Raw genomic sequence first — 16805 nt, 5'->3', positions numbered from 1 at the left:
GTTACAGACACGGAATAATTCTTTTAGAGAATCAGAATTTGGAGATTCTGATGCAATCAGATTGATGGGTACAGGAGAGGCAACATGTTAATAATTTGCATGAGGAGGAGGTTGAGAAATGGAGATATTTGTGTGAGTGGGGAAAAGAGTTTGAAGGGGTGCAATATCAAGAATAAGTTCATCAATAGGATGGTCAGAAGCAGGATTGGTTTTGGGTGAAGAAGGAGGGGTTAGAACGTTGGTGGTTGAAGGTGATTTGGTGGAGGATTTTTTTAGTTGAATTTCTGGTTAAGAGGGTTTAGGAACTTCTGTTGGTACAGATTTTGAACTAACAAGCGGAACAGAACCAGGTTCAGAAATAGACACACCTTTAGATTTCTTGTGAGACCTTTCAGAATCAGCTTCAAGTCTTTTTCGCTTCTTCTTCTCATACACAGCCTTCAGCTTGCCTAGAGCAATTCCTCTCTTCTTCTCAACTTCCTTATGCTCTTCTTCTGCCTGATTTACTTCTTCATGTTTCTCCTTTGCTTCTTCAACAACCTTCTTTTTCTTCTTCTTCTTATCTTACTTTTTCTTCTTCTTCTCTACGTCCTTCTCATCATTATTCGTATCATCCTCTTTTTCATTCTTCTTCTGTTTCTTCTTGATGACTACATCTTCTTTTTCTTTAGTTTCCTTTTCAACTACAACTTCTTTATTTTCTTCAGCAACTTTTTCTTTAGTGCTCTTCTCCATACTGATAGAAGGAACATCTTGTTTACGCTTTGTCCTTCTTTCTTTTTGAGAAGCAGACTCTGGAAAGACTTCTACCACACCATCCTTGGTAGACGGAAGCTTCTGCCTTCTAGTCTTCATCTTAGTATCCACAGAACCATCTTGTTTAAGAATATTAAGGTAATGAACCTTAATATCTGGCTGTTCATTGAGAAAGAACAACTCAAACTCAGCAAGAACTGGACCTCTTCTGTTTCTAACATTTGAATATGGTTTAGGAGCAGTACCAATAGCTTGAATAAGACCCATTTTCTTCAAAGAAGAAGCATTCAAGACACTCCCATTGATTGTATAAGGATCTTTGACTATTCCAGCATTTTCCAACTCTTCAACCATCTTGGTTTGAACCAGAAGATTGGTAATAATCCTTCCAAAAGGAATAACAGTTCCTTTCTTCTTTGATTTGCTCTCATCTCGAGAATCCTTTACAGCATTCCACAAGTGATTGAAAATGATGTAGGTAACATCAACCTTCTTCTGAGTACCAATACAATACATGATGTATTGTTGGTTGCTGTTGATGAAGTCAGAAGAACTGGTTGATTTTCTGTGGTAAAAACAACCTAGAAGAATCTTTGTCCATATCTTGTATATGTTCTTCAGATCCTTAACTCTTGTTGATTTCTTTCCATCAGTAAAGATTTCAGTGTAAACTTTATCCCAATCAGTTCTTAGAGTTGCTTCAGTCTCTCCTTCAGCATTCATCAAATCAAACAGCATTCTCAATGTGTTTGGAGAAATTTCTGGCGAAAAGATCCTTCCACTTCTTGTAATCTTACTAGTCCCCACAATATTATCAACAGCTGGATTAGTAAAATTCACGGCCTCTTCAGTCAAGGTGTCTTGTTTAACTCCATGGACATTAACATTAGCGCCATAACTCCACGAGACAGCTTTGTCTGAGGAATATGGAAATGGAGCCGGATTGGTAATGATTACAGATGCCACTCTGGGTGCAGCAGAAATTTTGATGGGAGCCTTGGTAGGGATTTTCAATGGTATGTTAGAAACCACTGAGACGTCCTCTATCTTCATCCCATTTGAAAAAACTTCGCACAAATTGTCTATAGAAGGGAGTTTCTCAAACATAATGATACGACGATCCATCCACTTTTGAATTCCTCTTTTTAGATTTTCACAACCATTTGGTAGGTGTGCGCAATAAAAGCAATCAGGGTCACAACCTGGAAATAAACTAGCTTGTAATAGCTTTCTTTTGATTTCAAGGAGCGGAGTTGACAGTTCTCTCACATCATAGATATAAACAGTGTCCATGATAGCATTAACGGTGTTGTCGTGTTTTGGCATAGGCGCAGTGATGACATTTGGAGTCTCTGGAGGATCAAATTCAATTTCCCCAGCGTCTATCATGTCTTGGATCTTATTTTTTAGGGCCCAACAGTAATCTGCGTCATGTCCAAGACAATTGGAATGGTATGCACATGTTGCGTCGGAGCGATAACTAGGAGAGGAAGTATTGACATTCTTTGGAGGATCTTTCAATGTAATCAGATTTGCTTTTAACAAGTGCTGCAATGCTTGAGAGATTGGCATATTGATTTTGGTGAAGTTTCTTCTCGGTGCATCTAGTTGACACGTATACTTCGGCGGTTGCTCTTTTTGAGACGCAGATGCAGAGAACAGAACAGCCCCTACAGATTGGTGATGCTCACTTTTGTGACCTTTCTGACTGTGCACTGTATTGACTTCATTTCTCCCACTGATGGGCCTCTTCGTAGTACCAGAGGAGGAGCCTACTTGAATTTTTCCACTTTGAATGCCGCTTTCGACACGCTCTCCAGTTAATATCAGGCCAGTGAAACCTGACGACGAGCTTCCCAGCAAATGACTGTAGAAAGGGCCAGTTAAAGTGCCCATTAACATGTCGACCAGCTCGCGATCAGATAAGGGAGGTTGAACCCTTCCAGCTATATCTCTCCACTTTTTTGCATACTCTTTGAAACTTTCTTTTGGTGCTATGGTCATGCCCCGTAGTTGAGTACGGGTAGGTGCAAGGTCAACGTTGTATTGATACTGTTTGTAGAAAGCAGCAGCCAGATCTTCCCAGGTATGAACTTTTGCACTTTCCAGTTGGTAGTACCACTCGAGTTGTGTCCCCGACAGACTTTCCTGGAAGAAATGAATCCACAATTTGTTATCTGCCGTATGAGGTAGTATCTTTCTCACATAGGACCTTAGATGCAGCTTTGGGCAAGAGACTCCATCATACTTTGCAAAGACAGGAACTTTGAACTTTGGAGGAATAACAACATCTGAGACTAGTCCAAGATCGTTGAAGTCTAAACCAGGTATTTTTTGTATCTCCATAGCTTTCATGCGTTCTTCCAACTGCTGGTATTTGCTATCACCCTGTTCGTCTTCGGAGTGATAATCTTCTTCGTCAGGAGAGAGAGAGAGAGAGTTTGGCAGAACCCTGGTTGCTGTGATTGTCTTCTTGATCACCTTCACCGACTTCTTCAGGGATTGGCGCTTTTCTGGGCATCCTGGCTGGGACTCTGACTTTCCTCAAGAGGTGGTTTAAACCTATAGATCCCTTGGACTTCTTTTTCTTCTTGGTCATCAGGGCTTTTAGTTCCTGTTGCCCCTTTGCTAGCTCCAGAATCGCTATCTGAACTTGGGCGTTCTGTGCTTCGAGATTCTTGATGCTTGTTTCGGAATCCATCCCTTCTAACTGAAATAAACAGCGGGGAGATGAGAAACTTGTTATGTGAACCTGTTATGCAATGTTTATGAATGAAATGTATATGCAATGTTTTCAAGGATCTTAGAATTTAAATTTGTTTAAACAAAAGAGAAACAAACATTTATTAGTCAAACATTTTATTTTTTTTCTTTTGTCTCTTTTTTTTTCTTTTTTCTTTTTTTTTTCTTTGCCTCTTTCGGGCTTACAAGATAAAGCAAAATAAAGAAAATAAAGGATTCTTCAAGCCTCCCATGGACGCTTTCTCTTTGCACCCAGGAACGTATTGATATGTTGTTCTTCATGGAGTTGTCTGGTGAGCTCCAACACTTTCCTCTCATAGTCCTGACAGTGTGCTTTGAATGTGTCCCTTTCTCCTTTTAGTTGAACCCAAGATTTTTGCAACTCCTCCAGGTCAGTTGGCATGTCCGGATGTAGAATAACTCGAGGTTCCTCCCCTTCGACTTCTGGCTCAATGATCACAGGTAGGATAGCGGGATATGGCATGATGAACTTCTGAGCACGAGCACGCACCCATTTGAGGTAAGGCTCCATGGGAATAGAATTCCATTGTCCTAAAGACTTGCTTTCTACTTTGTAGACACCGCCCCAAGCATGTATAAACCTTCGTCGATATCTTTGGGAATTATCTTCGTAGTCGAACACAATGCCGTGGATGATCATGTCGTGAGGACCATTTCTTCGTGCATATCCAAATTGGCGCAAAGCTAAAGAGGGATTGTAGGTGATGCCTCCCCTAATGCCAAGGAGTGGCACATTAGGGTACTCCCCACAATGGTCAATAAGAGTGATGTCTTCTTGGAAGAAGTTGTTCCACCGGATATCTGAATGAGACAAAGACATAATCCTGCGAGACCATTGCATCCTTTGCTTGTTTCTCAACACTGATCGGGGAAGGTGTGATGTAAACCATCTAGCCAGTAGTGGTACACAACACATAAGAGTTCCTCGCTTTTTCATGGTACGAGTGTGTAGAGAATGTAGAATGTCTCCCAGCAAAGTAGGTACTGGATTGCGGGTTAAGAAAATGTTGATAGCGTGCACACTTATGAATTGGTCGGGATTAGGGAATAAAACCAACCCATAAATCAAATGAACCGCAACTTCTTCAAAATCTTGGTAACTCCTATCTTTTAATAGTGATCGAGCCTTTCCCATTAAGAACTTAGCAAGCAAACCCTTGACTCCACTCTTTGTTTCCCAATTAGACTCGATTTCTGACTTTCGTAAATGTAAGGCAGCAACAATGATTTCAGGCTTTGGGATCTTTTTTAAACCAGTGAAAGGTAATTGATCTCGAACAGGTAGCCCAATTAGTTCAGAGAATTCCTCCAAGGTGGGTACTAGCTGGTAATCAGGAAATGTAAAACAATGATGTTCGGGATCAAAGAATTGGAACAGGACCCGTATCATGTCTTCTTCAAATTTTGAGGTAACCAAATGGAGTAGGTGACCGTGCCTCTCGGTGAATTGAGAATTTCTGGGAAATCCTGATATTAAGTCCTTTAGTTCAGATGGTACTGTTGCGATGTTGATCCGGATATAATCTCTGGTAGCGGGAGCCATTACCTGCAACAACAGAACAAAGGTAAACTCTTTGATCCTCGAAATGATTAGTGAGAAAATGATATGTTTATGATGTTTATGATGTCATGATGTCAAACATGTGGAAAACACAAACAAATCACACAATAGCCTTAGGTTTAAAGGCTTGTACGAGGTTCATAGGTGATACCCTCCCCACTGAAGTTGAGTTGGTTTAAACCTGTCTTAGAATGGTATTCGAGTTCTACGATCCTTGGAGACAATATCTCAATACGGCACTCGGACGGCCGATCAAAACATTCCTCGAGGATAACTAACTTCGATCAATTTCAAAGCCAGTCACTTAATAGGCCACAAGTCAAGTTCAACTAAAGGTTCTAAGGCAAATTAGTGCTTGATGACATTTCGGAAGCCTAACATACTCCTTGATCGTTTTCAAGGGATATCAGTACAGACCAAAGTTTCGCACTAACGGTGACTACCAGATCAACCATATCGGTACATGCCGTATGGTTTCCTTGGTCTATTATCACATACTTAAGGTATCTCGAGATTCGGGTTAGAATCTTTCACACAAGTAAATACCCAAACAAACCTTTGAAAAATATAGCAAACAACACAAACAATTGAAAACATTGAAGTGATCTAAACTCTAAGGTAACCCCTTTTAAAAACATTTTGTTTTTGAAATCCCCAGTAGAGTCGCCAGTTCTGTAATCCTCGGTTTTTTGTAGGATGCGAACTGACTTTTCTTTTATTTTTGAGTTGTGAAAATCAGAGAGTCGCCACCGACTTTTATTTTATCCAATTAAGGAAAGGTTTATAAAAGAAACAGAAAAAGACCTTAAAGAGATTTTGGGTTCGGGGGTAGGTTATACAAAGGGAAGGTGTTAGCACCCTTTGTATCCATGGTTATCCATGAGCTCTTAATTGCTTAGCTCACTTGTTTGAATCGTTTGTCTTGCTTTGAAATGCTTGTATGTGGTTTTAAATATTTTGTAAAGAGTTAACTTTGTAATGATCCTTGTGCGGATGTATACAAAGTATTTATCTTTCTAAAGATGTTTTGATGTTTAAGAAAAGATTTTAAACTTCGTAATGATCCTTGTTTGGATATATACAAAGTGTTGTCTTTTTGTTTTGGAAAAACAATGATATGTGAGAACTTTTGTTGTTTTTGATTGAGCAAGCAATTAGGAGGTATACCCTAAGTTTATAAGGTTCTATTTCGTTAGAAAACTTTCCTTGACTGGATACAGAAGAAATTTAAATTGTATTTGAAACAGTAAGTTTTAATTTTGAAAAGAGTAACAGAGGGATTACCCTAAGAGGTGCAAGTGTGATTGTGTTTTGTTTTCGGATATATTATCTTTGAGATTAGTGATCTAGCGCTTCAATTTTTATTCTTGACATACACGCAGTTTTATATGTACAGAAATTAAAATGCGGGAATGTAAAATGCGGAAACTAAATCTACGCTATTACATCGATTGGGCGAGAAATGTAAACTATGCTATTTACATGAATTTGACAACCTATACACTTATCTATGAATTTAAATTGCAATAAGATAAAGGGAAAATATTTTTGGATTTTTGGATGGTTGATTTTAATTAAAATTAATGCATAATTAATTTAATTAAAAGGTTAAGAATTAGAAATAAAATTTAAACCTAAAAAGTTAAGTCTAAAATATGTCCAATTTGTTTGTTAATTAATTTTAAAATAAAATTAATTTTTTTTTGTGATTTTTGAAATTGTTTTTAAGATTATTAAGTTAATTAACATGTAATTATACAAATAATTATACACATAAATTAAACTTAAAGAGAAAAATATTCTAAATATGTGCAAAATTAGTTTATAATATATAAACTTAATTTAATAAAAAGAAAATATTTTTTCTGATTTTTTGATAGGTTAGGAATAATTAAAAGATAAATATATAATATTATCTAATTAATTAAACAAAATATTTTAATTATTAAGAAAAATAAAATATTTTTGTGTCAAAAATTAAGACAATATTTTATCACCCTAAAAATATTTTTTGCATATTTTTTTGATTTTTTAAACTATTTTTAAATAATTTTGCAAAAGAAAATTAAATAAAAATAGAAAATATATTAAATTTAGATCAAGTGTGGTAGACTGTAGAGTCTATGGTATGGAAGGCGTGATCAGGTGCGTTGGATCTTGAATTAATGAGATCTGAGGGCTTCAAATGATAGGGCGCATCCTAGGTGTGTGGGATTGAGAACACTTGATCTGTCAGTTTAAAAACATTTCACGTGGGACCAGGATTTAAACCAGAGCCAATCAGATCTCTTCCCTCCGCCACGCAAGCCTTGACCTAGTCAAGGAAGTCATCGACGCCGGAGTCAACCCTCCGGTCGTCTTCTCCGACGACCTCAACCTTCCACCTGCAAAAACAAGGGCATTAAACGTTTAAAAGGAACCCTACCCCCTAATTCGAGGGCTGCGATTCCATTGGTGATGGTTTTGTGGCCTGAAAGTTCCTGGTTCATGAGATTCGAAGAAGAACTTGAACACACGGTTAGCAATGGCAACCTATGTTCTGGACGTTAGAGCTCTCATGCTAGGGTTCAAACCTGACCTAATGATCATTATAAACTCAACCATAACCGTTAGACATGATAACAATGCATAAATGAAGAGTTTGAATTCAATGAAAATTTACCAAACCGGAGAGTGGTAGAACTCGAGTTTCAGGTCCTTATGAACTTGGCTATTGATCTAAACTTACTCAAACAAGTCCCAGGAGATGATTTATGGACTTGGTTTGCTTTGAAACTAGCTGCAAAATCAAACACGAAAATTAAAGTTTCTTGTAATTTTTTTTTAGTTTTGTGAAGTTTGTGAGCTATTCTTTGTGAATTATTTCGTGTGTCCTTTGTTGCTGAAGTGTTCATGTCATTTATAAGCAATATGAGTGCTGAAATCTTAAGCTACCAAGCTCTTGAGTGTCTTTGAACTTTTAGTTTTTTTAATAATAAAAACTTTGAAAATCTTGGCCATGGCTTCAATTTTCTTCACCCCTCTTGCCATAGGTCTTCTGTACCTCTATGTTGCAGAACTTGGATCAAACTTGGTGACTCAAGCTAAGGACAAAAGCCTTGAATCATTATCTTGAACCATTTCTTTTTTAATTTAACTTTAAATGAAATAAAATTAAATTAAAAAAGAAATAAAAATGTCATGGGCCTAATGTTGGTCGTGGGAGCCCTTTAATATCATTAGAAACATGTTTGGATCATGAATGCTTGGCCTCTTTTGGAAAAAAAAAACAATTTTGATCATTGTTGGTTTCATGCATTTTCCAAAAAAATAGCCAACTTCAACAAGGCATAATTCCCTCAATTTTGATCATATGAAGGAGTTCTTGTACTTTTTAGAAACCTCAAGATGTCCTCTACAAGCTACTTTGGAAACTTTTTTGCATTTGGAGAAGTTATCTTGATGTTATGGACTTTGACAAAAAACTGCTTTTTGTTGACTTTGAAAATGACCTGTAATGTCTTAGCTCATATTTTCCAAATGGTAAATCCAATGACCATGGGACCAATTTCATTTGAAAGATAATTGAATTTCCTTAAAAATAAGCTTTGGTTGGAATTTTTTGGATGAACGAGGAGAGAGTTATGGCCGGTCAAAGTTCAATTGACTTTTTAGGAGAAAACCCTAATTTTGAAACTTAGGATTTTGTTGATTTCTGAACTTTTCTTGATGAATCTTTTGACAAAATATGGATGTTGACAAAAAATTTCATTTTTGACTGTCTGTTGACTTTTCGGTCAAACTGGTCGTCTGTTGACTGTTTGAGCTGCTGACTGTGCGTCCGAACGAATCCAAGTTTGAAAATTTGTCTGATGGTACTTTGAGACATATGGAGATCCATGAAATCCATTTGAGGTCTAAAAAAAAACTTGTTCTCCCGAAAAAAACTTAAAAACCCTAATTAGGGACTGTTTATGTAGGAGACAGTTAGGCGTACCTGATTTTTGTGCAGTGTTGAGTCTCTGCTAATCTTGTGATTATCAGAAGACTTCAAGAACAAAAATCTTGGAATTTTGAAATATGAAAGATTGATTTGACTGGTGGTACAAACACGGAGACTCGCGCTGTTAGCGGGTTTGACTGTTAACTGGCTGTCCGAGCATTAATGTAACAGTTAAAGTGAAAACTTAACAGTTAAAGTTAATTTTTCTCTTTTTGTTTTTGTTGTGTTAATGGTGAAAAATTATTTACATGAGTTGTTAGAAAAACACAAACATAATAAATAAATAAAATATACTGTACGCGAACGAAATTACCTATAATAAAATTGAAAAGGATTTAATGCACAGAAATAAATATTTAACTAGCAATAAACACACATAATATTATCTCGATAATTAAACGACGGTACAACAGATAGTACAATATTTAATACTGACAGTACAAATATTACATAAAAAATATAGCGAACAGTACGACAAATATAATGAACGGTACGACAATAATAGTACAAAAAATTAGTGGGAAACAAAAAACCAAAAATAATTTAACTGTTACCAGTACAGTCTGAATCCTCGGTCTCTGTGCCTGCAAAATTTAATTTTGTACCAATTGCGTCAGTATTATTTATCTGAAAATAAATCTCAAATAAACAGCGTGTCAAATGATAAACAGTACTTGGCGTTTGTGTAAGAATGAATTTAACAGTGAACCAAAATACCGTATAAAAACATTCTAAAAACTGAGTATTCATAAAATCAGGATATTTAAGAAGTAAAATCCAAGATTATATGAGACTCCAAATTTTTAGACAGAAGTCTGTTGCCCTTTTTTTTGAAAAAAGATGCGGGCAAATTTTGGGGTGCAACACTATCGATGCAAACTTACCTGAAATGAGTTGTAGCCTAGGATGAGTAACTAATGATGTATTTGTTCTTTCTTTGTTTTGTTGTTCATTTTGCTCGGAGTGCAAAAGTTCAAGTGTGGGGGAATTTGATCAGTGCATTTTTATGCACGTCCTTTCATGTTTGTACTCAAGCGTTTCCTTGGTTTGTTTTGATTATTTTTATGTTTTAATGTGTTTTTATATTTTATTTTATTTTTAGCTTTATTTAATTTTCGCACTTTATTTTTCAGCTTTGGCAGCTTTCACGGAAACGATCATAACTGGAGTTCTAGGAATCCGATTGAGGCGTTCTAATAATCGCCGGAAAGCTAAGAGAGAGAGCTACAACTTTCATGTTGGAGACGAAGTCAGATTCGGAGCCTATAATTTCCAGATTTGCGTTTGAAGCTGCAGCACTATTTTATTTTCAGTTTTTGGGTCGTTAAGTAGTGGGCCTGTGTTTTGTAATTTGACCCAGTTGGGTCATAAACCATTTGGGTTGTTCTCTCTATTACCTAGCAGCCGTGGTACTGTTGATGTTGGACACTATTCACGAAATTTTTCTTACATTTTGAAGAATTCATGGAGAACTAAGTCCAAGGGTTGATCTACTGTTCATGTTCCACCGAATCTTTGAGGTTTTATAATTTTAATCCCAACTACTAATGGACCCGTGCGTTCGCACGGGTCACGTAAAGTCGAAATAAATAATAAATAAATATATATAAAACATACACAAATTAAAAATAAAAAATATTTTAAATTATAATTTTCATATAAATATTAATTTAATCTAATTAAAAATATATAGTTTAGTAGAAAAAATAAATGAAATAATTAAATAGTCATCTATCTGCGTTCGCATGCATCATACAATATCGTTATAAATCTACCGTGAGTAGTCATCTACCTGTGCATTCGCACGGATTGCACAATGTTATAATAATAAATAAATATAATATATGTGATTATACTTATTTGATTTGGTAACAGGTACCAAACTTTTTAGTCCAAATTTTATTTATTGTCATTCATACCCCTATCTTATTATAAGTATTTGAAATCTTTTTCACTTATTTTAAATAAAAATTTCACTTCCTTTAATAGATCTATTTTTTCAAAAATATAGTTAGAGTTTAATATGTACATATAAAAAAAGAAATAATTAAGTAGTTATCTATCAGTAGTAAATAAATATAATATAGTATAAATGTAAGCTTTTTATCATTAGTAAATAAATATAATATAGTGTAAATATAATATTTGTATCATTTTTTAGTATAAATGTAAGCTTTTTATCTTTAAAAAAGTTAATATTTTTTTCAAATAAATTTCATTTTTTTCTTATAAAATATTTGTTATTTGTATGAAATTAAATTTAAAATTAAATATTTGTTATTTGATTTTATTATTTTATTCTTTTCAATTGTTATTTAATATATTTATCTCGTTTCAATGTTCATGCAAATACACATGGTATTGCTCAGCTAATTAGTATTCAATTAATTTTGATAACTTCTTGTTACCTAAAAAAATCATTTAACGTAAAATCACGTTTTCAAATATTTATTTTTAATTAATTTATTATAAATACTAAATATTAATTATTTAATGACTTTTCATTTTTTAAAAAATTTAATAACCACATTTCCAATTAACCTATTTTTTTCGATTAATTCTGTTATTAAAATTTAAACGAATATATTTGATATAATTTGGTAATTGCTATTAAACCAAATATATATATTGTAGAAAAACAGGTTTGGCCCGTCGGACATGCTATAATTTTTATAATTGCTTATAATTTTAATTTTACAATTTCTATTAACAAAAATTATAAAATAAAAATAATACAAAAAAAACATATTGGTTTAGTAACAAATTAAAATTGATAATATTTTACTATAAATTAAAATTTGATATTTTTTTTTGAATTTGCTTCTATATTTTTCTTTCTCCCGTTTTGATTGGTATTTTGATCAATTATTCACGCGTTTTCTCCCATTTCTCCAATATTGGTTGGAATTTTGATCAATTATAACCATTATTATAATAATGAGTTTATAATATAAATTTTACAAAAGTAGTATTACAATTTTCTCATAAATTAAAAATATTAATATTTTTTGGTACAAATTAAAATATTGATACAAATGTCATTATACTGAAACTTAAAATTTAATACCATTTAAATAGGTTAACAGTTAAAATGAGAAAAAATAATAATTTTTTTCCTCACTGTTTACTCACATGTAATAAATATTGAGGATTTCCAAATTATTTTATTATTATAATATGTTATCATGATTATAGAGGTTTGAATCTTGTAAGACACGATTCTTATTATTATAATATGTTATCACGATTATAGAGGTCTGAATCTGACACTATTTTTATTTCCCAAGTCAAATTAATTCATTTTTGAAACAAATAAAGAGAACAATTACAAATTACAATGAAATGGTGCAAGATATTGGAGAAGACCATTATTTAAAATTATGATTGTCATATTAAATATTAATTTAATCTACATGTGTATGTTCGTACGGATCACACATTGGGAGATAAATTGTAAATAAATTCAGTAGTTATAATAATGAAAAATATGTTGCAATAAAAAACGATTGTTTTGTTTTAAAATAGGCAAAATACCCTGTTTGGTCCCTTAAGTTTACCCTCTGGTTCACTTTGGTCCCTCAATTAATTTTCGTGCCAATTTGGTCCTTTAAGTTTCTAATTGTAATCACGTTTGTCCTTCCGTTACTGAAACGTTAGCCAAAGGTCAGAAAAAGCGTCCAGATGGCAAATTGTGTGATGACGTGGTCAAGAGGATTCCAGATGGCATAAAAATGGTTAAGTGTACACATAATGATTTTAGAGTCCTCAATCAACCCTCATTCAGTAGTAGCAAAACGAAGAAGGAGAAGTGGACTGCGAACAAGAGAAGCTGAATACGAAGAAGGAGAAGGAGCGATTGCAACGAAGAGGAAGCACATACGATTGAAGACGAAGGCCCTATACCAGGTAAGTATTTTCTGCACGTTATTAGGTATTGTTATAATTTAGGGTTTAACGAGATTTAGGGTTTTGTTTATTTAGGGCTTGTTGTAGATTTAGGGTTGAAATATTGTTAATGAACTGTGTTAGGTGAGCATGGACGAAATCCTGGATCTGAAAATTCACCATGGTGGTCATTTCGTTGACTCTGATTTTAGTTTGTACGAGGGAGGCGTGGTTGATAATTTGAAAGTAGATGCTGATAAGTGGAGTTATTTTGAGTTAGTAGGTGTTTTGAAAGACTTAGGTTATAGGGACTTTGAGAAAATGTATTACAAGGATCCACAATTAGGTATGAATTTGCTAGTTGATGACACAGGTGCTTTAGAAATTGCAGACATTTACAGGGTGCACCAAAGTGTTGACATTTACATTGAACACACACTATCTCAACCTGATTTTTACGATGGACCAGTGGATGATGTTGTTGTGGAGCCTGTAGATGAGGTTGAAAAGTTTCTTAATGAGTTACATGATGAAATAGCTGATAAATTTGAACAGATGAATGCTGCCAATGTTGGTGTGGAAGAAGGGGAAGTTGGGTTGAATGGTGATAAGGTTGTAGAAGAAGGGGAAGTTGGGTTGAATGGTGATAATGTTGTAGAAGAAGGGGAAGTTGGGTTGGATGGTAATAATGTTGTAGAAGAAGGAGAAGTTGGTTTGAATGGTAATAATGTTGTAGAAGAAGGAGAAGTTGGTTTGAATGGTGGAAATGTTACTGTTGAAGAAGGAGTTGGTAATATAACTGGAGGAAATGTTGATGGTCAGTCAAACAACATGGGTGAGGTTCATGATGAAAGTGATGATGATAATGAGGATGAGAACTTTCAATATGATAGTGCCCTTGAGGTATCATTTGAGGATGAATCTGATGATTATGATGACATAGATGAAGATGAACTTGCTGATCTCATTTCAGTTGATAGTGATGGAAAGTCTAGTGGGAAAAAGAAGCACATGAAAGATACAGGAGAGTGTAAAGGGAGTGATAATGACAATGATGATCTTCAAAGTGGTTGTGATAGTGATGACAGTAGTGGAATTAATAGGAAGAAGTATCCACTTTACAAAGAAAAGAAAGATATGTCCAACTACAAATGGGAGCTTGGTATGTATTTCACTTCCAAGAGTGACATTAAGGATGCAGTGATATCATATGCTGTGCAGAATGGTAGAGATCTGAAGTTCATAAAGAATGACAAGAAAAGAGTAAGGGTAAGATGTAAGGATGGCTGTCAATGGGAGCTCTACTGTAGCAAGTTACCAGATGAGGATTCTTGGCAAGTAAGAAAGATAATTGATGAACATAATTGTAGTAGGGAGTACAATGTGAAGTTGCTATCTACTAAGTGGTTGAGCAAGAGAATTCAGAACTCAGTTGCTATTGTTATTGTAGAATGGCATGTGAGCATATATTTGAAGTGAGGCATTTGGAAAACCCAGCTGAGACATTCACTGTGAATCTGAAGGATTTGCGCTGCTCATGTAGAAGATGGGAGCTAACAGGTCTCCCTTGTGTCCATGCAATGGCATCCATGAAGAGTAGGAATTTTAAGGTTGATGATTACATTCCTGACTACTATAGGGTTTCTGCTTACAAGGCAGTATACAAGCATGTTCTCTACCCGGTGAATGGGTCTAATTTGTGGGTCAGGACTCCATATCCAGATGTTCTGCCACCTAAGTATAGGAAGATGCCTGGTAGACCAAAGAAACGAAGAAATCTTGAGCAAGGAGAGATTGATGGGAGTGACAAAAAGATGAGAAGGACAGGTTTTATTATTAAGTGTTCTAGGTGCAAGAAGGTTGGCCATAACAAGTTAACTTGCAAGGTGACAACACCAGCTCAGCCAAGTCAAGCAACAGTTATTGATGCATCTCAGCCAAGTCAAGCAACAGTTACAAATACAGCTCAGCCAAGTCAAGCAACAGTTACTAATGCAAGTCAGCCAACTAGTACACAGGTTCCTGCAACTCAGTCCTCAGCATCTACACAGGCTTACATGAGTGCAACACAATCTTCTAGAGGAAAGCAAGTGTCTGGACAATGTTCTAGGGGAAATGCAGGTAACAACAAATCTTCAAAAGTGGATGGGAAGTTACAGAAGCTTGGTGTACGAAGGCCATTTGTAGCCCCAGGACCAACAACAAGATTATCTGCAGCAAAGAATGTGATTGGACCTACAACTAGAAGGACTACCCCAACAAAGAGGCTCCCATCAAAGAAATTTACTTAGTCTTACAATTAGTATTAATGTAATTTGAATTCTGTTTGAACAATTAGGGTAATGGTTAATGTATTTTGAAGTCATTTTGAACAATTATGGTTGTTGTTTAGGTTCTGTTTGTAGGCATGTTGGAGAAGTCTATTATCAACATGTTTATGTCATGTTTGTATTTTGAAGACAATTTGAACAATCATGTTTGTTATCAACATGTTTATGGTTAATGTATTTTGAAGACAATTTGAACAATTATGTTTGTTATCAACAATTATGTTTGTTGTTTTGGTTCTGTTTGTATGCATTTGGGAAATATCATGAAATGTGTTAATGTCATGTTTGTTTTGGTCTGTCAAATGCATTATACACCAAATATGCCAATACTAAAACTCATTTTATTTCACAATTGTGTTACAATTACACATTCAAACTACACATTCAAAAACCAGAAACATCCTAATTGCCAATACTAAAACATCCTATAAAACCAAAAACATAACATTACACAACATATAAACTTCCACTTTTGAAACTTCTTCAATTGGCCTTGAATTTCAGTCACCCTATTCCCTAAATCCTCACTTCTGCACTTCAGTTTTTCAAATTCCTTGGATAAGATTTCAAACTTATGCATCAAATCTTCACATTTGTCTTCCACCACTTCCTCATTGAACCACTTGAAAAAACCGCAACCTCTTTGCTCAGACCCCTGTAAATAACAAATTTGTATCAACAACACAGCCTCTTCACATTGCTTTAACATACCAAACCAAAAATTAGGGCTTACCTTGTAATTGATACATCCCCAAAACTTCTTTCCGAAATTCTTGTCAGTGTTTGCCCTACGAATCACAGCAGCATCACCACAGTAACAAATTGGCATAGCACGAGCCTTACTAAGAACGCAAGACTCGTTGCTTTCTGATTTTGTCTCTTTGAAGAACTCAGAACAATGTTTTTCCTTCATGGTTGGTGATTATCAGAATGGAGATGGGAGAAAAGTGATGAACACGAAGGAGAAGGAGAATAGAACAAGAAGTGCAGAGATGGGGAGAAGGAGAACGTGAAATTGAATTGGGGGAGAAGAAGGAAAACCTAATATACTATGACACATCACCTGCCAGCTAGACGAAACAAACGGACGTTAGAGCCAACTTGACGGACAAGACTGACGTGATTACAATTAGAAACTTAAAGGACCAAATTGGCACGAAAATTAATTGAGGGACCAAAGTGAACCATAGGGTAAACTTAAGGGACCAAACAGGGTATTTTGCCTTTAAAATATACACTTAACATAATAATAAGATATTATTGTTAAATGGAAAAAATAATAATGGCAGATATTAATACAATAATAATAATGAAAATGATCATAGAGGCACAAAATACTCTTTTAAATTAATTTTAGTTAGGGTAATTAAGTATTTTTGGCAGTATAAATTTAATGTGATGAGTAGTATAATAAATTGAGTTATTATAGAGACCTTACACTTTCCTAGGCAAATGATGATGAGAAGGCAGCATTGGAACTAATGAGGTGACAAAATATTTTGATTCATGCGTGAATCATTGTAGGGAA

At 34.8% G+C, this 16805-nt stretch overlaps 1 protein-coding gene across 1 annotated transcript; it reads right to left on the bottom strand.

The window, feature by feature from the left end:
• Positions 1 to 15648: 15648 nt before the first annotated feature.
• On the bottom strand, positions 15649 to 16190 carry LOC131625643 (uncharacterized). The gene is made up of 3 exons (XM_058896485.1): positions 16011 to 16190; positions 15786 to 15932; positions 15649 to 15702 (listed from the first exon to the last, which is right to left on the bottom strand). Exons 1-3 carry the CDS (start codon positions 16188 to 16190, stop codon positions 15649 to 15651), a joined length of 381 nt encoding a protein of 126 aa, XP_058752468.1.
• Positions 16191 to 16805: the final 615 nt, after the last annotated feature.

The sequence above is a fragment of the Vicia villosa genome, unplaced genomic scaffold (assembly GCF_029867415.1).
Source record: "Vicia villosa cultivar HV-30 ecotype Madison, WI unplaced genomic scaffold, Vvil1.0 ctg.000232F_1_1_3, whole genome shotgun sequence".
In the NCBI taxonomy this organism is placed as follows: domain Eukaryota; kingdom Viridiplantae; phylum Streptophyta; class Magnoliopsida; order Fabales; family Fabaceae; genus Vicia; species Vicia villosa.
Note: the sequence above shows the minus strand (reverse complement) of the source record. Positions and strands in the feature narration are given on the sequence as shown.